Below are 19,146 nucleotides of genomic sequence, written 5' to 3'. Positions count from 1 at the left end.
AGAGGTGCTCTGCTACAAAACTGCCCAAGAGAAGTGCTGAGGAAGCTGTTGGCTGCTGCTCACTGCTGGCTGCTGTCCACTGGAAAAGTCCTGTGTGCTGCAGGAGCCTACCGAGAGGAACACACTGGAACACACTAGAACCCAGAAGCCATGGCTTTCCAGCACCCTCTAGTGACAAAGCTTGACATCAACTAGCAAAAGGAAAATATTTAAAGGGCCCAGATCCATTTTCACAGAGCAAGCAAAAAGGATGAATTTGGAGCTAAGAGTCAATAAGTCTGTAAACCACACAGTGGGTAATCGGAACCTCAGTATACCCTTAGCGTTTTAATTCCCTTTGAAGATCTTCAGGTTATCCTTGCCACCTTGGCTATTGGGGCTCAGAGAAGCTGGGACTCTGTATTTTTGGGCCAACTTGCCTTCAGCCCAGTTCTCTCTGATTATCCATTTTTGCATATCTTTTTTTTTGTTCTGTATGCTTGGTTCTCTTTTTTAGACACCAATCATACCTATGCTGGATCTCCTATGGCAACTATTATATTTTTGTTTTTGTTTTTTGTTTGGGTTTGTTTTGGTAATCCTTTTAAACTTTTTATTCTTTTTCATTTTTTCTTCCTCATTTTTTATCCACCACGGCCTTCATGACTCTTATTGTGTTTTCAGCAGTTCTTAATTGTTCTCTTTCATTGAGACTTTTGTCTTTGTGGTGATGTTATTTTTCTTTCTTCACTTTTCCTGAGTGTTAATTTTACTTAAAAAATGTTGTTTCACTATTTTTTCCGAGGCTCTCACTTTATTCTTGGCTCTTAGTTACCTCTTGTTTTTTAGAGCCTTTTGGGAGTGGTGGAGGGGCTGGTAGAACCTTTGTTAATGATCTGTATCCATCCTGTGACAAAGTTTTTTCTGTTGTGTGCTCTTCGTTTAGCACACTTCCCCTTGACCCTCCCCCTTCCTTTCTTCCACTTTTGTTTAGATTCTTCACTGGTTCTGTTTCATTTTTTTTCTGCTGTACCATATAACTTCTTCAAATGAAAAAAATTATATGACGGAAGTCAGATCATTCGGATTTGAATCCTCAGTCTGCCACTTACTAGCTCTATGATCTTAGATAAGATAATTTTACCTCTCTGTGCCTCAGTTTATTCTCTATATAATGAGAATGATAACCTCGTAGGATTGTTAAGAAGATTCAGTGAATTAAATCATATAAAACTTTTAGAACTGTGGCTAGTCTGCAGTAAGTACTGTGTGAATATTAGCAATATTGATTATTTTATCCCCTGCATTGACTTGCAATTAGAAAATACACAGTTCTTCTGCATAGAATAATGTAATATATTGCATGTTAATTAACTACTTAAATTTTGCTTAGTCATGCATAAAGTCTGAAAAGGAAGTGTACATTAAGCAAAACCATTTTAAAAAATTGATCTTTTCAGTAACTTGTTCAGGAAGCTGGGTAATAAATATTACGTAATAGTTTCAAACTAGCTTGCCTCAAAAGTATTCACAGGAGACATGTTCAGGAAATACTTTGTGGCATTTGCTCTGTGTAATTTTGTCATAATTGAGTTCATATTCATTTTGGTTGCTATTTGAAGGTCAGCAAAATTCTAACATTTCAGACTAAAAATTGTTGCCAGGTATAGTTTAGAAAATAACCACATTGTAGGATGTTTTAGAAATGACAGGGGTTTGGTGTACTTTGTTTCAGTGAGTTCAAATTTTTATGTAATTTTCTTTTATGGCTAATTAAAATAACCTAGTTTTATGTACCTTTTGTACCTTTTTTTGAGCAGACTATAAGTGACTGAACATTTGGTCAGTGAGCAGATAGTTTTTGAATATCTACCAGGGATGCAATGGTGAATAAAATAGACCTGTTCACTGCCTGCATTAGCCAGAATAAAATTTTAAGCAAATTACTGTAAATACTCCTGAGTATAAATGCATTATGTAATGGATGAGGATATATGGGTGCTGTGGGAATTTCTAATAGGGAGACCTAACCTAAAGTGTGGAGACGGGTAAGGCTTCCCTGTGGCATTAATTTTTAAGCTGAGACTTAAAGGCGGAGTGGCAGTTGGCTAGGTGAAGTGGTAGGGTCAAGAAGGCTTCAGCCTGATATTAGGAGACAGCATGACAAGTTCAAAACACTGAAAGATGTTAATTGTTGCAGACTTACAGAGGTAAGGTGGTAAGAGATGGTAACGGAGATGGGAGGAGATGTGGGCAGGGGCCAGATCATGCAGAGTCTTATAGGCCCTGTTAAGGGGTTTGGGACTTTACCCTAAAGACAGTGGGAAATTTACAAAGTTTAAACCTGGGAATAAAATAGATCCACATTGGCTGCCATGTGGAGAATGAATTGAAGAGGATCAAGAATGAATATGGAAGTACCCAAAGGAAATGAAAACAGGATGAAATATACATACACACCTGTTTATCACAGCATTATTCACAATAGCCAAGATATGGAGACAACCCAAATACCCATCAATAGATAAATGGATAAAAAAAGATGTGGTACATATACACAATGGAATATTTATTCAGCCATGAGAAAGGAGGCTATCCTGTCATTTGTGACAACATGGATGGACCTTGAGCACATTATGCTAAGTGAGAGATAAGTCAGGGAAGGACAAGTACTGCACAATATCACTTATATGTGGAATCTGAAAAGCAAACCTGTACAAAAGCAGAGGGTAGATGGAGGTTACCAGAGGTTGAGGGATGGGGGAATAAGTCTGATGATGGTTAAGGGTAGAAACTTGTAGCAAGTAGTAAACAAGCCATAGAGATCTAACATACGGCATAATGAATATAGACAATAATATTGTACTATAATGTAATGTGATAAATATTGCTTAAATGACAGTCATATTACAGTATATAAATATATCAAAGTAACACGCTATACACCTTAAATTTACAAAATGTAATGTCAAATTTATCACACACAAAAGAATGGACATGGGAGGCTTCTTAGGAGGCTATAGTTGTAGCCCAAGCAAAGGGTTATAGTGACTTGAAATAACGATGGTAGCAGTGGAGATAGAGGGACAGATGGATTTAAGAAGTATTTAAGAGGTAAAATTCATAGGGCTGATGACTGATTATATATGGAGGGTGAGAGTGAGAAGGAGGGTAGTGTCAAGGATAATTTCCAGGTTTTTGACAGAAACACCTGTGAAGGTGTTGCCTTTTATTGAAATAGTGAATACTGGAGAAAGAGGAGGTGTTTTGGGGAAGTCTGAGACATCTGTGAAACATCTAGATGATGATACAGAAATTAAGTAAACGGAGTTCCCTGGTGGCCTGGCGTTAGGATTCTGGGCTTTCAGTGCCGGGGCCTGGGTTCAGTCCCTGGTCGGGAAACAGATTCTGCAAGCTGCATGGTAAGGCCAAAAAAAAAAAAAGTTAAATAAATGGACATGGAACTTAGAAGAAATATCTGGATGGAATATATAAAATTTGGGATAAGGATGGTAATTGTAATCATGGAAGTGGAATGAGATTGCCTTGGTGATATCTGTGGAATGAGAATATAAAAAGCCTGAGACAGCACCCTAAGCTTCTCTACATTTAAAATTGCTCGTGCGCTCCCTCTCTCTCCCTCCCTCTGTCTATCCTTCTCTCTCCTCTCCTTCTCTCCCTCTCTCCCTCTCTCCCTCTCTTTCCCTCTCTCCCTCTCTCTCTCTTCCCCCCTCTTCCCCCCTCCCCCTCCCGCTACTCTCCTCTGTCCCCCCTCTTCTGTCTCTCTCTCTTTCTCTCTCTATATACGCACAAACATTATGTCTTTAGTATATATTACTTTTTGGAATGTGTACAAATTATATTAATTGTGTTTAGAGTTGGGGGAATATAATTAGAAATATATTAATTTATTTGATCTTTAAACAAACACTTCTTTTTTTTTTATTTTTTTTATTTTTTTACAGTTTTCTTTTTTTTTTTTTTTTTTTTTTCTGTGAGAAGGTTTTTAATTACATATCCATTTAATTGACAGATACACATGTACTTATTTACATTGTTTATTCCCCTGGTGTCAGATTTGTTAAGTTTCATCTATTATTTCAAATTTTAAATTTATTTGGGTTAAGTACTTTCATAACAACCTGTATTCTTTTATTGTCTTTTTTTTTTTATTTTTATTTTTTATTTTTATTTTTATACAAACACTTCTTGAATGTGCTGTGTACTAGGTGCTGTGCTGTTATATGTAGGTGATTCACAGACCTAAGTTATAGATTCTGCTTTCAAATTGTATGCTAATTCCTTACAGAGACAGAAAAATAGATACGATATTTTACAGATGCTGTGATAGAGGTAAGAATTGGGTGTTTCGAGAGCACAGATTGCCGTAGTGTCGGGCAGTGTTTAAGGAAAGCTTTTTGAAGGAGGTAAGACTTGAACAGAGTCCTAGAAAATGAGTTGGTGTTGCTAAGTAAAGAAGGCAAGAAGGAGCTCTTACCACCACACTGTACGCCTCTTACAGTTTCGGATGCTGTAGAAAGGTCAAGTCATGGGAGGACCGTGGTGTCCAGTGACTTTGGCAATTAAGAGGTCGGTGGTAAACTTAATTGAGCGACAGGTAGGATTGGAAGCCAGATCAGATTGTGGTAGGTGGAAGAATGAATGGGGAGTGAGAAGTCATACTCCTCTAGGGCAGGGTCTAAATCTGATTGTCTTAGTGTCCTCTGTGCCTTGCATAATCCCTGGCACTTGGTGTTTGTTACATTAGTTTTGAACAGAAGAGAGACAGATCCTTCTCTGAGATAAGATGAATGCATGAGGAGGGGATGAGTCCAGCTGCTGCATTCCCTCTACATGCTGAAGAGAGTTTGCTGTGAGCCCTTGTAGCTCTTTACCTGCGTGCTTTTTTTTATGGCTGTGCAGGGAGGCCAGGTATCCTCCGGCAGCCAAAAAAATTCTCTGCGTTCATCTGTTAGTGTTCTTATGTTTTTATTCTGGTCTTTTTCTTTCTTTCTTTCTTTCAACGTTTTTCATTCGTTACTATATCATAAGCATTTTTACATGTCATTAAAATTTTTTCATAAACATCTTAATTGGCTGCATAATCTCATTTGTTGTGTATTTGAACATTTATTTGCGCACTTGGTTTAAGTTTTTTTCTTTTTTAACTTTTAATTTTGAAATAATTTCAGACTTACAAATAAGTTGCAAAAATATTACAAGAACTCCCATATATCCTTCAGCTCCTCTATGGTGGTGTCTATCAGATTTCTGCATTGTAAAATTACTCTTTTCCTCTCTGTAATTAATAAGTATCTTGTGGGGAGATACTTTAACATGATATAATATCCCATTTCTCAAAATATTACTTATTAATTTTGGCATCCTTTGATGTTTCTTAGCTGAATTATGACTAAAATGATTGCTAGATGGTGATTTTCTAATTACATTATTCTACACTCATTCCACTGTAAGGGAGAGCTTTTTCCTCTCCTCATTTATTAAATTCTTGTTTAATGGGTCATGATCTGTTATTATAAGTCTAAATTGCCCCAGACCTGGCCATTAGGAGTCCCTGAAGCTGACTGCATTTTCCTTTTCGCATGGCACTCTTTGAGCACTCTCCTACTTTCAGGCTTATCTTGATAGTGCCTTCTCTGCCTCAGCCCTGGAATCAGCCATTCTTCCAGGGACCCCTGGTTCCTATTACATAGTGGAGAATAGTATTTAAAAACCAAGATCTAGGTGCTAGGTGTGCTCATTGCTACTGGGATATGATTGCTGCCAGGCCCTTTCAGTGGACAGAGCTAGGGCTTACAAGCATGTACATACACAAAAGCACACATACACTGTCCACATCTATAGTTATTTTTATATTTGTGTATATATTGAAAACCATCAGTTCACACTGATACCTTCAATTCCAATACAACCCAAAAGATTTATTCTAGTTTTTCTTTTTCTACATTTTCAACTCACTTCTCCATCACTGAGAAATCTGGCTCCTGTTAGCCTCAGTATATTTACTTATTTGATCAGTCCCTTATCACCTCCTGCCATACCCCCAGACTTATCATGATGGCCTGATGCTCCTCCCCCTCTTAACTCCAGATATATGTGCCTACCTTGCTTGGCCCCTAAAGCCTAATGGCTTTTAGATTAAATTATTCAGAAAGGAAGAGAGGGAGAGAGCTCGTTCCTTTTAAGATTTATTTTTATTTTATTTATTTTTGGTTGCGTCCGGTCTTAGTTGCGCACGCAGGATCCTTGTTGAGGCACGTGGGATCTTTCGTCATGGTGCGCAGGCTTCTCTGTAGTCGTGGTGTGCGTGTTTTCTCTCTCTAGTTGTGGCACACGGACTCCATGGTACTTGGGCTCTGTAGTTTGCGGCACACAGGCTCTAGTTGAGGCGCGCGAGCTCAGTAGTTATGGCGTGTGGGCTTAGTTGCCCTGCGGCATGTGGGATTTTAGTTCCCTGACCAGGAATTGAACCCGCGTCCCCTGCATTGTAAGGCGGATTCTTTACCACTGCACCACCAGGGACGCCCCCTCATTCCTTTTTATGGCTGCATAATCCTCTATTTTGTGAATATACCATAGTTTATTCAATCCTTACTGAAAGGTTTTTTTCTCTTATATTACAAATAGTGGTGCAATAAGTAGCCGTGTGCATAAGTCTTTTTGTATTTTTGTCAGTGTATCTTTGGGATAGTTTCTTAGACGTGAGATCATTGGGTTAAAGGGTAGAAGCATGTATGATTTTGTTAGATACCGCCAAATCCCTCCTACCACCAGCAGTGTATGGGCGTTCTCCCCACAGCCTCACCACTAGAATGTGTTGTCAAGCCTTTGTCCTGGCAGTGAGTTTGAAATTTCACGTCTTTCCGAATATCGAGATGTTATACTCCTCCTTGTCTTGGAGGTCTTGGCTTATTTTAAGCTCTTACTTGCTTCTTTGTGTGTCACCCACTTCTGGAGATCAGTTTCCTGTTTAGGCTGTTTGTTCTACCTCTTTGTTTGAAAATCTTTTTCCTTAACGGAAAAGTCAGAAATAAAATAGGTGATTAGTTCGCCATTCTCACTGTCATATCTGTTGAACAAATGGGTAAATTCGTTGACTGACTGACGGTCGTGTGTCTGCCAGAGCCTTGGGTTGAAGTCACAGTATGGCTGTGGCAGTTCAGATGTCACATCTGCGTTCAGGACAGAAGGAGGGGGGAAGGGCTGGGAGCAGCCACTTCAGTCCCCTTTTAAAAGGGAAGAAAAATCTTTCCAAGAACCACCTGCTTTTTGTAGGCAGGCTGTTTATACCTTAAATTTCTCGTTGTTTTTGTGGGAGGATTGGACAGAGTACATGTCCTTTGTGCTACTGGAAATGCAAGTCTCCAATTTCTATTTCACTTTGAAAACTTTGTATATTTATTACTTGCATGAGTACAAATATTAAAGTTAAATATACAAATACATCGTGAAAAATACCCTCTCCAAACCCACTTTTCAGAGGTAATTACTGTCAACAGCTTGGTGTGTATTCTTTTATCTATGTACTTCCTTCTTAACCTTAATTTTAAATATTACTGTCGGGGGCTTCCCTGGTGGCGCAGTGGTTGAGAGTCCACCTGCCGATGCAGGGGACGCGGGTTCGTGCCCTGGTCCGGGAAGATCCCACATGCCACAGAGCGGCTGGGCCCGTGAGCCATGGCCGCTGAGCCTGCGCGTCCGGAGCCTGTGCTCTGCAACAGGAGAGGCTCCAACAGTCAGAGGCCCGCGTACCGCAAAAAAAAAAAAAAAAAAAAAATTACTGTCTTCCTTGTTTGTTACCACCAGTATGGGGCCATACATACATTCACATATGTACTATTCTACAAGATTTTTTTTTCACTTAGCAGTATACTCTAGCTATTTTGCTATGTCAGGACATGCCTGTGTGTCTCATTCTGTTAACTGTTACATCATATTCTATACTTGTTATTTTCCTGCCTTCATCAATCCATTGTAGGGTTTCCCTGGTGGCGCAGTGGTTGAGAGTCCGCCTGCCAATGCAGGAGACATGTGTTCGAGCCCTGGTCCGGGAGGATCCCATGTGCCACGGAGCAAATAAGCCTGTGCACCACAACTACTGAGCCTGAGCTCTAGAGCCCGTGAGCCACAACTACTGAAGCCTGCATGGCACAACTACTGAAGCCCGTGCGCCACATCTACTGAAGCCCGTGTGCCACAACTACTGAAGCCTGTGTGCCTAGAGCCCGTGCTTCGCAGCAAGAGAAGCCACCGCAATGAGAAGCCCATGCACCACGACGAAAAGTAGCCTCTGCTCGCTGCAACTAGAGAAAGCCCACGCGCAACAACGAAGACCCAATGCAGCCAAAAAAAAAAAAAAAAAAAATCTATTGTCCACCTTCTTTCCTCTGTGTGCTGGTGGCTGACATCTACAAACTGTACCATCTGGGCTTCCTTGCCTTCTGGCTTCCAGTTGGGATCAGCTGATGAAAGGCACTGATGGGGATCAGAGGACCAGTGGTGCGAGAAGTCAGAGTATTTATTGTCCCGTACTGTCCCTTGCCATGGCTGTAGTAGCAGATGTGTTCCTCTGTGGCCCCTGCTCCTGTTGGCTGGCCTCTCTTCTCCAGCCAGCTCTTGCTGGGCTCCAGTATCTCCCTTTCTCTTTGCCTTTTCAGCTCCAAGGTAGGAGTAGCTTCCTATTGTTGCTAGTTCCTGGATGTGTCACTGCCCCTGGGTAGTTCCTCTAACCCTACAAAAAATCTTGTCATTAATTCCTTTGGTTAACTCCTTTTCTTGTGCTGTCTACTTCCTGCCAAGACCTCAGTGATAGCAATGATATAAATATCATTGTGTACATGTACCATAATGTATTTGTCTGGTTCCCTATCGATGGACATTTGAGTTGTTTCTAGTATTTTGCTCTTATAATCAGTGTTGCTAATAAACATCCATGTACTGATACTTATCTTTTAAAATAGTTGTTGGAGTGTTACTCTTGGAAAAAAGTCATAGAAATAGAAATGTGGAGTCAAGGTGTGTGAATGTTGTAAATTTCAACAGATACAGGTTTCCCCTGCTATCTGAAAGTAGAATATTCCTATGAAACCTTTCGTAAGCTAAAACGGTAGAAAGTGAAGAAGCAAGTACCATTAATTTATATGGAAAACTTTTTGAGTGTTCCCAGACCCAAAAGATAACTTACCAAATCATGCCAAATAACAGTTAAAACCTAAAATAACACTAACATATAGTAAAAGCAGGAATGACATGATAAATACATAGCCTGTATAAAATAGAAATAATGTATTTATGGTGTAGTTTCCCTCACCAGAGTCAGGAAGACAACAAGCACACTGGAAGGCTAAGAGGTGGTGGTGATGGTGTGTTAGGCTGAATCATTGGAGGTTGGGGTGGTGGGAAGTATAGGAGACTAGGGTGTAGGAGAGAGAGGAAGAGGGTTATTTCTCAACATCTCATCATTGTCTGAATCCATCAGACCAGGCAGGTCACTTATGTCTACACCTTCTATGGCTGTCTGCCTTGATGTCAAAGGTTGAGGTTCATTGTCTGCTGTGGCTGATGTGACAGGCTTGAATAGGACAGTATGCTTGATTGCTTAGCATCACGCATTTTTCTATCATACAGTTCTTTATAGACACTCAAAACATCCTGCAAACCTGCCCTAAACTTGTGTGTCCTTTCAAAATTGAAGTCATACTTTGCTGCAATCATTGCAGCACTGTCGTTAATAGTGAAAATCTCACGTAAGTGCTTTACATTCAGTTTCTGGTTGACTTCACTCATGGACTATTTGCTACTGAGTTCTGAGTTCAGTTTCAACCTATATCTTTTACTCTTGCAGTTGCATCAGCTCTTGGTGTGTCAGTTCTTGGTCATGGGATGCTAAAACCTCTTCAACATCTTTATCAGCTTCCACAAACCCAGCCTCCTTAGCCATAGTCACTGTTGCCATATTTATTGTTGATTTGAAGCCTTTAAAATTGCTCATTACTTCAGGACACAGTCTCTTCCAAATGCCAATTCCCACCAAGACTTTTAGCCTAATGAAAGCATCTCCAGATTTAGCAGTAGCCAATTTTATTTATTTGTTTTATCTTTATTTATTTATTTATTGAATGAAAGATTCTTTATATTCTATAGTGCTTTACATTTCAAAAGTTTCACACACATGATTTCATATAATCCTATAATAACCTTTTTTTCCCCTCTACCCCTGTATTGCCCCTCACGCCTTCCCTTTCCCCACTAGTAACCACTTGTTTGTTCTCTATATCTGTGAGTCTAGCAATTGCAAATTTTATGTTTTTTTTTTTTTTGTGGTACACGGGCCTCTCACTGTTGTGGCCTCTCCCTCTGTGGAGCACAGGCTCCGGACGCGCAGGCTCAGCGGCCATGGCTCACGGGCCCAGCCACTCCGCGGCATGTGGGATCCTCCCGGATCGGGGCACGAACCCGTGTCCCCTGCATCGGCAGGCGGACTCTCAACCACTGCGCCACCAGGGAAGCCCCTGCAAATTTTATGTTTTAAGTTTTCCAGATCTCTCATAATGCTCTGGAGTTGCCCTCTCTGTCAGTGGCATTTATAATAAAATGCATCACATTTTTGCATACAGTAAGCCTTAATTGTGGCTCTTAGACCTTGGCCACGCAGTTGCAGCAACAATGTCATACTTGGCGATAAGAACACAACACACATGTTGCTGCTATACTTGGTAATGCCAGGTGGATGAGCAGCACAATTATTGACAACCACAAGACACCTATTATGGAGGTTATTTTCTCTACAGTATTTTTCAGCAGAAGGGCTAATGTATCCACTCATATACTCAGAAAAAAATCACTTGGGTATTCCAACCACTTGGATGTGAATGAAACATAATAGGAAGTATATTCTTATCAATGCCTTTAAGTGCCCTCAGATTTTCTGAATGGTACATTAGTTGAGGCCTTAGGACAGCATCACCAGTGGTGTCATTAGTAGGCGTTAGGATAAACCTCTCCTTTGATGCCTTGTGTCCCTTAGTCTGCTTTTCTTCTCTTGAAAGGTCTTGCTCAGCAATTTTTTCCAATAAATTACAGCTTTGCCATAGTTAAACACTTGCTTATGTAAATAGCCACCTTCTGGGAACTTTTCAGCAGCTCCAGTATCAGCCAGAGCGCTCTGTCCAGTAACTTTTAAGCTATGAAGCTGCCTTCACCTCAAAAACCAATGAAACCACCCATGTCTACCTTTATTTCTTTTTTTTTAACATCTTTATTGGAGTATAATTGCTTTACAATGTTGTGTTAGTTTCTGCTGTATAACAAAGTGAATCAGCTATACATATACATATATCCCCATATCTCCTCCCTCTTGCATCTCCCTCCCACCCTCCCTATCCCACCCTTCTTGGTGGCATGACTACCTTTAAATTTGACTCTCGTAACACTTGCATTACCATTGTCCAGTGCTTTCTTGCTTTCTTTTTTTTTGGCCACACTGTGCAGCTTGTGGGATTTCAGTTCCCTAACCAGGGATTGAACCTGGGCCCTCAGCAGTGACAGCATGGAGTCCTAACCACTGGAACACCAGAGAATTCCCCATCCAGTGCTTTCCGTTTCAGCTTTTTGAAAAGACTGATTTCTCCTTAAGTATAAGATAACTTAATGCAACACTGTGCTTTGTACACCCATCAATCCACTCAAGCAGCAGACTTTCCAATTTATCCATTACTGGATGCCAGTTAAGAGAGACCCCTTCCCTACTAGCACAACCAGTAGTAACTTCGGCAGCTTTCAATATTCTTTCTCTCTGAGTGTAAATAGTTTGAATGGTGGACACAGGAACGTTCGAAGCAAGCGCATCTTTATTTTGTTCACTACAATCTAAATGCTTAATTACGTCCATTTTTATGCTGAGCATAGCACCCTTACAAGTTCTCTTAGGCTTTTCTGATACCTTAGGACACATCTTGCTAACAGATGCACAAAATAAATCAAGATAAAGCACAGATGCTCACAGATAGAATTCAAAGCTATCTATGGTGGCTTGATGCAGAAATGCCGAGTGTACTTCCTGGGAAAGGAGGTTGGTGGTGCTACTCTCGCTGCACTGGGTGCCTGCTGCCTCTATAACCGCTGGATGCAAAACATGCTGAAAGCTATTTTCACCTCTTTTGATAAAAGCGAAAATCTTCTTCGGGTTTGTTTCACTTAGGTCTTTCATAGAAGCGAAGTGGCGTAAAGCGAGCTTTCAAAAAGCAGGGGAGGGCTTCCCTGGTGGCGCAGTTGTTGAGAGTCCGCCTGCCGATGAAGGGGACACGGGTTCGTGCCCCGGTCCCGGAAGATCCCACATGCCGTGGAGCGGCTGGGCCCGTGAGCCATGGCCGCTGAGCCTGCGCGTCCGGAGCCTGTGCTCCGCAGTGGGAGAGGCCACAACAGTGAGAGGCCCGCGTACCGCAAAAAAAAAAAAAAAAAAAAAAAAAAAAAGCAGGGGATACCTGTACTTACAAATTCCTCCTAAAAGAGTATACCAATTTACATTTCTACAATGTGTTAGTTATTTGATTTTTTTAAATCGAAATATAGTTGATTTGTAATTTGTTAGTTTCTGGTGTACAGCAAAGTGATTCAGATATATATGTATTATATACTGGGTTGGCCAAAAAGTTCATTTGGGTTTCCTTTTGCTTTTTTTTCCTTTTCCTTTTCCTTTTTGGCCAACCCAGTATATGCTTATATATTCTTTTTCATATTCTTTTCCATTATGGTTTATTAAGATATTGAATACAGTTCCCTGTGCTATACAGTGGGACCTTGTTGTTTTTTTTTAAAATAAATTTTATTTATTTATTTATTTATTTATCCTACACTGGGTCTTTGTTGCTGTGCGCGGGCTTTCTCTAGTTGCGGCGAGCGGGGGCTACTCTTCATTGCAGTGTGCAGGCTTCTCATTGTGGTGGCTTCTCTTGTTGTGGAGCTCGGGCTCAAGGCACATGGGCTTCAGTAGTTGTGGCTCGTGGGCTCTAGAGTGCAGGCTTAGTAGTTGTGGTGCACGGGCTTAGTTGCTTCGCGGCATGTGGGGTCTTCCCGGACCAGGGCTCGAACCCGTGTCCCCTACATTGGCAGGCGGATTCTTAACCACTGTGCCACCAAGGAAGCCCGGGACCTTGTTGTTTATCTATTTTATATGTAGTAGTTTGTATCTGCCAATCCCAAACTCCTAATTTGTCCCTCCCCCACCCCCTTTCCCCTTTGATAACCGTAAGTATATATTCTGAGTCTGCTTCTGTTTTGCAAATAAGTTCATTTGTGTCATATTTTAGATTCCACATACAAGTGATATCATGGTTTTGTCTTTTTCTCTCTTCATGTAGTATGATAATCTCTAGGTCCATCCACCTTGCTGCAAATGGCATTATTGCATTCTTTTTATGGCTGAGTAATATTCCATTGTGTATCTATACACCACATCTTCTTTATCCATTCATCTGTCGATGGACATTTAGGTTGCTTCCATGTCTTGGCCATTGTAAATAGTGATGCTGTGAGCATTGGGGTGCGTGTGTCTTTTCGAATTAGAGTTTTCTCCAGTTATATGCCCAGGAGTGGGATTGCTGGATCATATGGCAACTCTGTTTTTAGTTTTTTGAGGAACCTCTATACTGTTTTCCATAGTGGCTGCATCATCTTACATTTCCCACCAACAGTGTAGGAGGGTACCCTTTTCTCTACACCCTCTCCAACATTTGTTATTTGTAGGCTTTTTAATGATGGCCATTCTGACTGGTGTGAGGTGGTACCTCACTGAAGTTTTGATTTGCATTTCTCTAATAGTTAGCGATGATGATCAACTTTTCATGTGCCTATTGGCCATATCTGTATGTCTTCTTTGGAGAAATGTCTATTTAGGTCTTCTGCCCATTTTTGGATTGAGTTGTTTGTTTGTTTTTTTTGTTATTGAGTTGATGAGCTGTTTGTATATTTTGGAAATTAAGCCCTTGTCAGTCACATTGTTTGCAAATATTTTCTCCCAGTCTGTAGGTTGTCTTTTCATTTTGTTTATGGTTTCCTTTGCTGTGCAAAAGCTTATAAGTTTGATTAGGTCCCATTCATTTATGTTTCATTTTTTAAATATTCAAAATTATAGAGGCAGCACTTGTGACATAACAGATTTAATTCAAAGTGTACGAAGGGAAAAGTACTTTTCATTGTCCTGCCCTATTTCTTAGAGGTAACCACATCAACAGTTAGCTATGTATCCTGTCATATGTTTTTAAACAAACTTATATACTTATTGTAAATTCAAATATATGGATAAATTCATTTCTGTATGTGTGTATGTGTATATATCCATATCTGTATCTGTTTCTTGAGAGCTCATTTCTGGACTCTATTCTGTTCCATTGATCTGTTTGTCTTTTCCTGTGCCAGTATCCATCCAGCTTAATAATTATAGCTTTGAGTTGGTTTTAATATAGTAAGGCAAATCCTCATTTCATTATTTTTCTTTTTTAAAAAAATTTATTTATTTATTTTTGGCTGCGTTGCGTCTTTGTTGCTGCACGCGGGCTTTCTCTAGCTGCAGTGAGCAGAGACTCCTCTTCATTGAGGTATGCGGGCTTCTCATTGCGGCGGCTTCTCTTGTTGCGGAGCACGGGCTTTAGGCGCACGGGCTTCAGCAGTTGTGGCACACAGGCTCAGTAGTTGTGGCTCGTGGGCTCTAGAGCGCAGGCTCAGTAGTTGTGGTGGCACACAGGCTTACTTGCTCCACAGCATGTGGGATCTTCCCGGACCAGGGCTCGAACCCATGTCCCCTGTATTGGCAGGTGGATTCTTAACCACTGTGCCACGAGGGAAGCCCTCATTATTGTTCGTTAAAAAAATTTCTTCATTCTTCTTGGGCATGAACTCTTCAGATTAACATTAGATCTAAGTTTAAAAAAATCATGGGCTTTGACTGGAGTTAGACTAAATTTATAGAGAACTGACATTTCAGGAGAACTGCCATGTTTCCAATATTGAATCTTCTCACTTGGGAAACTGTTATGTCTGTTTATTTATTTGGATCTTTTATGTCCTTTGGTGAAAATCTTGTTCATTTCTATAAAAATAGATTTTGTTGCCATCATGAGTGGAATTTTTTCCCCTTACATTTTTTAATTGGTTATCGCTGGTATAGTTTTTAAGAATCTGTTGATTTTTGTAAGTAAATCGTATAATCACCTACTTTATTGAATTTTCTATTGGTTCTAATGATTTTTCGGTTGATTCTCTTGGCTTTTCTAGGTGGACAGTTATATAGTCTGCAAGTGCTAACTCTTTATCACTTCATTTATAATATTTATACATAGGTTATAATATTTATAATATTTCTCATAGATTATTTCATGACTAAGATATCTGAGTGGGGTTTGGGAAGGGTGCTCCTAGGAAGTCTTCTTGGCTGATGCTACATTTAAGGTGAGTATCAAAGAATGTGCAGCAGGTGAAATAGGTAGTGGAGAATGTATTCCAGACAGACCTTGAGGAGAGAAACAACAAGAAATGTTCAGTGACTAGAAAGAAGAGGGGCTAGAGCATAGGATACAAATGAGGTTGGGAGAAGCAAGAGATGTTTGGAGAGTAAATAGGGGTACAATCAGAAGCTACTAGACTCTAAGGAGCAATTACTTTATTTTAAAGGAATTGAGAATTTAATGAAAGTTCTGTTAGACAGAATGGTCCCTCAAAGATGTCCACATGTGGGAATTCCCTGGCGGTCCCATGGTTAGGACTGTGTGCTTCCACTGTAGGGGGGCGTGGGTTCGATCCCTAGTCAGGGAACTAAGATCCTGCGTGCTGCACGGCGTGGCCAGAAGAAAAAAAAAGAAGAAAAAACAACAACCAAAGACGTCCACACGCTAATCATCTGTAAACATGTTATTTTACATGGCAAAAGGGACTTTGCACGTGAAATTAAGGCTACAGAGCTTAAAGTAGGGAGGTTATCCTGGATTATTCGAGTGGGCCCAATCTAATTGCATGAGCCTGAAAAGCAAGGAAGTTTTTCCGGCTGGAAACAGAAGCAAGATGTGGTAGAAGGGGAAGTTGGTGAGATCAGAGTCAGAGGGATTTAACCCACCACTGCTGAAATGTACCACGTGGAAAACAGGAGGAGGAACACAGGAGCAAACACTGTCTGATAACCAGCAAGGAGACAGGGACTTGGGCCCTACAGCTGCAAGAAACTGAATTCAGCCTACAGCCTGAAGGAACTTGGAAGTCCGTTTATCTCCAGAGTCTCCAGAAAGGAATGCAGCCCTGCTCAGCCCCTGGTTTTGACCTTGTGACACCTTATGCAGAGGACCCTGCTGAGCCACACTATAGCTGGAATTTTGGCCTTCAGAGCTCTGAGATAATAAATTTGAGTGGTTTCAGGCTGTTGAATTTGTGATAATTTGTAAGAGCAGCAGTAGAATACTAATACAAAGGGGTTTAAGCAGGGAGGTAATGTTAGACTCTGTGTTATTAACAGACTGTTCCGTGTGCTGTGTGGAAGATGGATTTGGGAGAGTGCAAATTTGGAGGCGTGGAAACTTGTGGGAATACAGTGGTGGCATGGGCTAGGGTAGTGATGGTGGGAAGGGCGTGTGATTTGAGATTTATTTGGGAGGTTAGACTTGCCAGAGTTTGGTCATTGATTGGGTGTCAGGAATGAGCGAGAGGAGGGACACAAGGATGACTGCTGATTTCTGGCTTCGATGCTGACTGATGGTGAAGCTGTTCTTTGAGCCGGGCTTGAGCAGGTTGGAGGATGCCAGGTCATCAACTCAGTGGTAATTCTAGGTGGTTCTTCATTTGGAAATTCTCCTATAAATACTTATTTTAAGGTAGAGTATATCAATAAGATGATTGCTTTATCAGTTAAGACCTAAATTGTTTTTTGGTTTGTTTTTTTTTTAGGTCATGTAGGAAATCGTAAATCATGTGAAGATGGGACTCTTGGTATTTGTACGCAATCTGCTGCTAGCCCTCTGCCTTTTTCTGGTACTGGGATTTTTGTATTATTCTGCGTGGAAGCTACATTTATTCCAGTGGGAGGACTCCAGTAAGTATGGTCACTCTAGCCTACCCCCAGAAAAAGCCTGCTGCAGATCAGTTACTGGGTTTTCCTGTGGCTGCTCTCATATTCTTCAGAGATGGGCAGTGATAGTAAACTGAGCATTCCTGGGACTTAGGCTTAGAAACTGCTTACCACTTTTGTTGCTCTAGACTGAGAACTTTGAAGTGTTTTAAAAACTGCATGCCATGGCAAATCCTTTTATGAACTCAAGGAAAACATGCTATTCTTCAATAAAAACCCAAACCATACCAGTACTTCTGGTTCTCGAATGTTGTTCTTTTAGAATTATTATACTTTATTGCCACTCCCATTTGCCAGTTACTGCCTTAGGGCTTGCTATCGCAGTTGGTTTTTTAATGACCTTAAAGCATTCATCTTTACCTTTTCCTTGGATTTTCAGTTTTTATTTTTAAATTTTTTAAATTAAAAAATAATTAATTTATTAATTTTTTTGGCTGTGTTGGGTCTTTGTTGCTGCGCGCGGGCTTTCTCTAGTTGTGGCGATCGGGGCTTACTCTTCGTTGCAGTGCGCGGGCTTCTCATTGCTGTGGCTTCTCTTGTTGTGGAGCACGGCTCTAGGTGCGTGGGCTTCAGTAGTTGTGGTTCACGGGCTCAGTAGTTGTTGCTCGCGGGCTCTAGAGCGCAGGCTCAGTAGTTGTGGCACACAGGCTTAATTGCTCCGTGGCACGTGGGATCTTCCCGGACCAGGGCTCAAGCCCATGTCCCCTGAATTGGCAGGCGGATTCTTCACCACTGTGCCACCAGGGAAGCCCCAGTTTTTAATTTAATACTGTCTTTGTTTTAGTTTCCCTAAAGAAATTTTGTCTACTTAATCTTTTTAGCCCTTGCTGGTACTGAACTTGTACTTGAATAGAATAATGGCTTTTCCCCTACCCAGTAACTTCTAATCCCTTTCTCCCATTTGTAGTCATTCTCATGTGGTACACTGTTTTCTGTAGGGCTTCCTGACACACTCCCCCAACACCGACTTGGTTCCGGTTCACCCGGCGTTGCCTGTGCTGTGGTTTGGGGTTTGCAGTTGAAGAGCTTGCACTGAGCTGCACCAGCCTCTCCACACTGTCTTCTTGGCTGTAGCTTCAGGTGTCACACGGTGATGACACGTAGCTTTCCTTTTGATTCTTTTGTCTGATGGCTGTCTGAGCTGGGTGCAGGAAAATTTGGGTAGTCTGTTCTGATTCCTAATGCCTCTTCTCTAAAATAGTTTTATTTTTACAAACACCTACTGGATACCAGTGTGGAATTCACTTGAGAATAGAGTCAGGCTCTAGATAAGAGGTGAAACTGAGTTAGAATGAGTTGGAAGAGGCAACTGGCAATTGGCCTATTACTGTATTGACTCCTTAACATGGGAACTGTTCCTATGAAGTAGTTCATTATTTTCTCACATGGCCCAAACTACTGAAGCAGTTTCAAGCCAATTTAAAAAGTATAGTGTTATATCTTTCATATATTATTTTATATGTAATGTTTAAGTGCCTCTTTAATGCATAGCTTATAATTATCACTAATTACTTTGTGTTTCCAGGGTTTATTTATATTTTTCTGTTCCAACTTATTTTTAAAATCAAGGAGATGACCCAGAGTAAGGGGTGTTTATATCAGTGCAGTGTAAAATTCTGTAGTTAGAGACATTGTCCATATCTGTAATGGATGGATTCATCTGTATTCATAGAAAAGGTGGAAATATGTACAAGGAAGGAGGGGTCTCCTTTTCTGTTAAGAGCTACAGTGGAAGACATAATCAAGGATTAGATAATTTTTTCCTAGAGAAATTGAGAAAAACATTAACTTTATGGAACACCTGTTGTGTGTCAGGTTTTAGGCTAGATAATTGACACATTTAATTTACTTCTTACTATAACCATGTGAAGATGCTATTATTATCCCTGTTTTCCATTTGAGCAAACTGAAGTATTTAGTTTAATTAATTTACCCAAGTTACATAGCTAATTATTAGACCTGGAACTGAGTCCTGATTTTCTTTAAAACCTATGTTCGTTATTTTACTGAAAAGTATAGTAAATACTAAGGATAAGGTT

The 19,146-nt window shown here is 40.6% G+C and overlaps 1 protein-coding gene across 2 annotated transcripts in view; it reads left to right on the top strand.

Annotated features, from left to right (window-relative positions):
* The window catches only part of ST3GAL3 (ST3 beta-galactoside alpha-2,3-sialyltransferase 3), a 227,828-nt gene that overhangs the window by 11,319 nt on the left and 197,363 nt on the right, over nucleotides 1-19,146 (top strand). Inside the window, exons 1-2 of one of the 2 annotated variants that reach the window (XM_081223894.1) lie at nucleotides 7,864-8,499; nucleotides 16,927-17,071. In XM_081223894.1, coding sequence (XP_081080020.1) covers nucleotides 16,957-17,071 — 115 coding nt within the window. In that variant the 5' untranslated portion in view covers nucleotides 7,864-8,499; nucleotides 16,927-16,956. Of the gene's footprint in view, nucleotides 1-7,863; nucleotides 8,500-16,926; nucleotides 17,072-19,146 lie in introns of those variants that run through there. The other variant, XM_081223893.1, reaches the window with a different exon arrangement.

This window comes from Mesoplodon bidens (assembly GCF_964165515.1).
Source record: "Mesoplodon bidens genome assembly, chromosome: 2".
NCBI classification, from domain to species: Eukaryota; Metazoa; Chordata; class Mammalia; order Artiodactyla; family Ziphiidae; genus Mesoplodon; species Mesoplodon bidens.
Note: the sequence above shows the minus strand (reverse complement) of the source record. Positions and strands in the feature narration are given on the sequence as shown.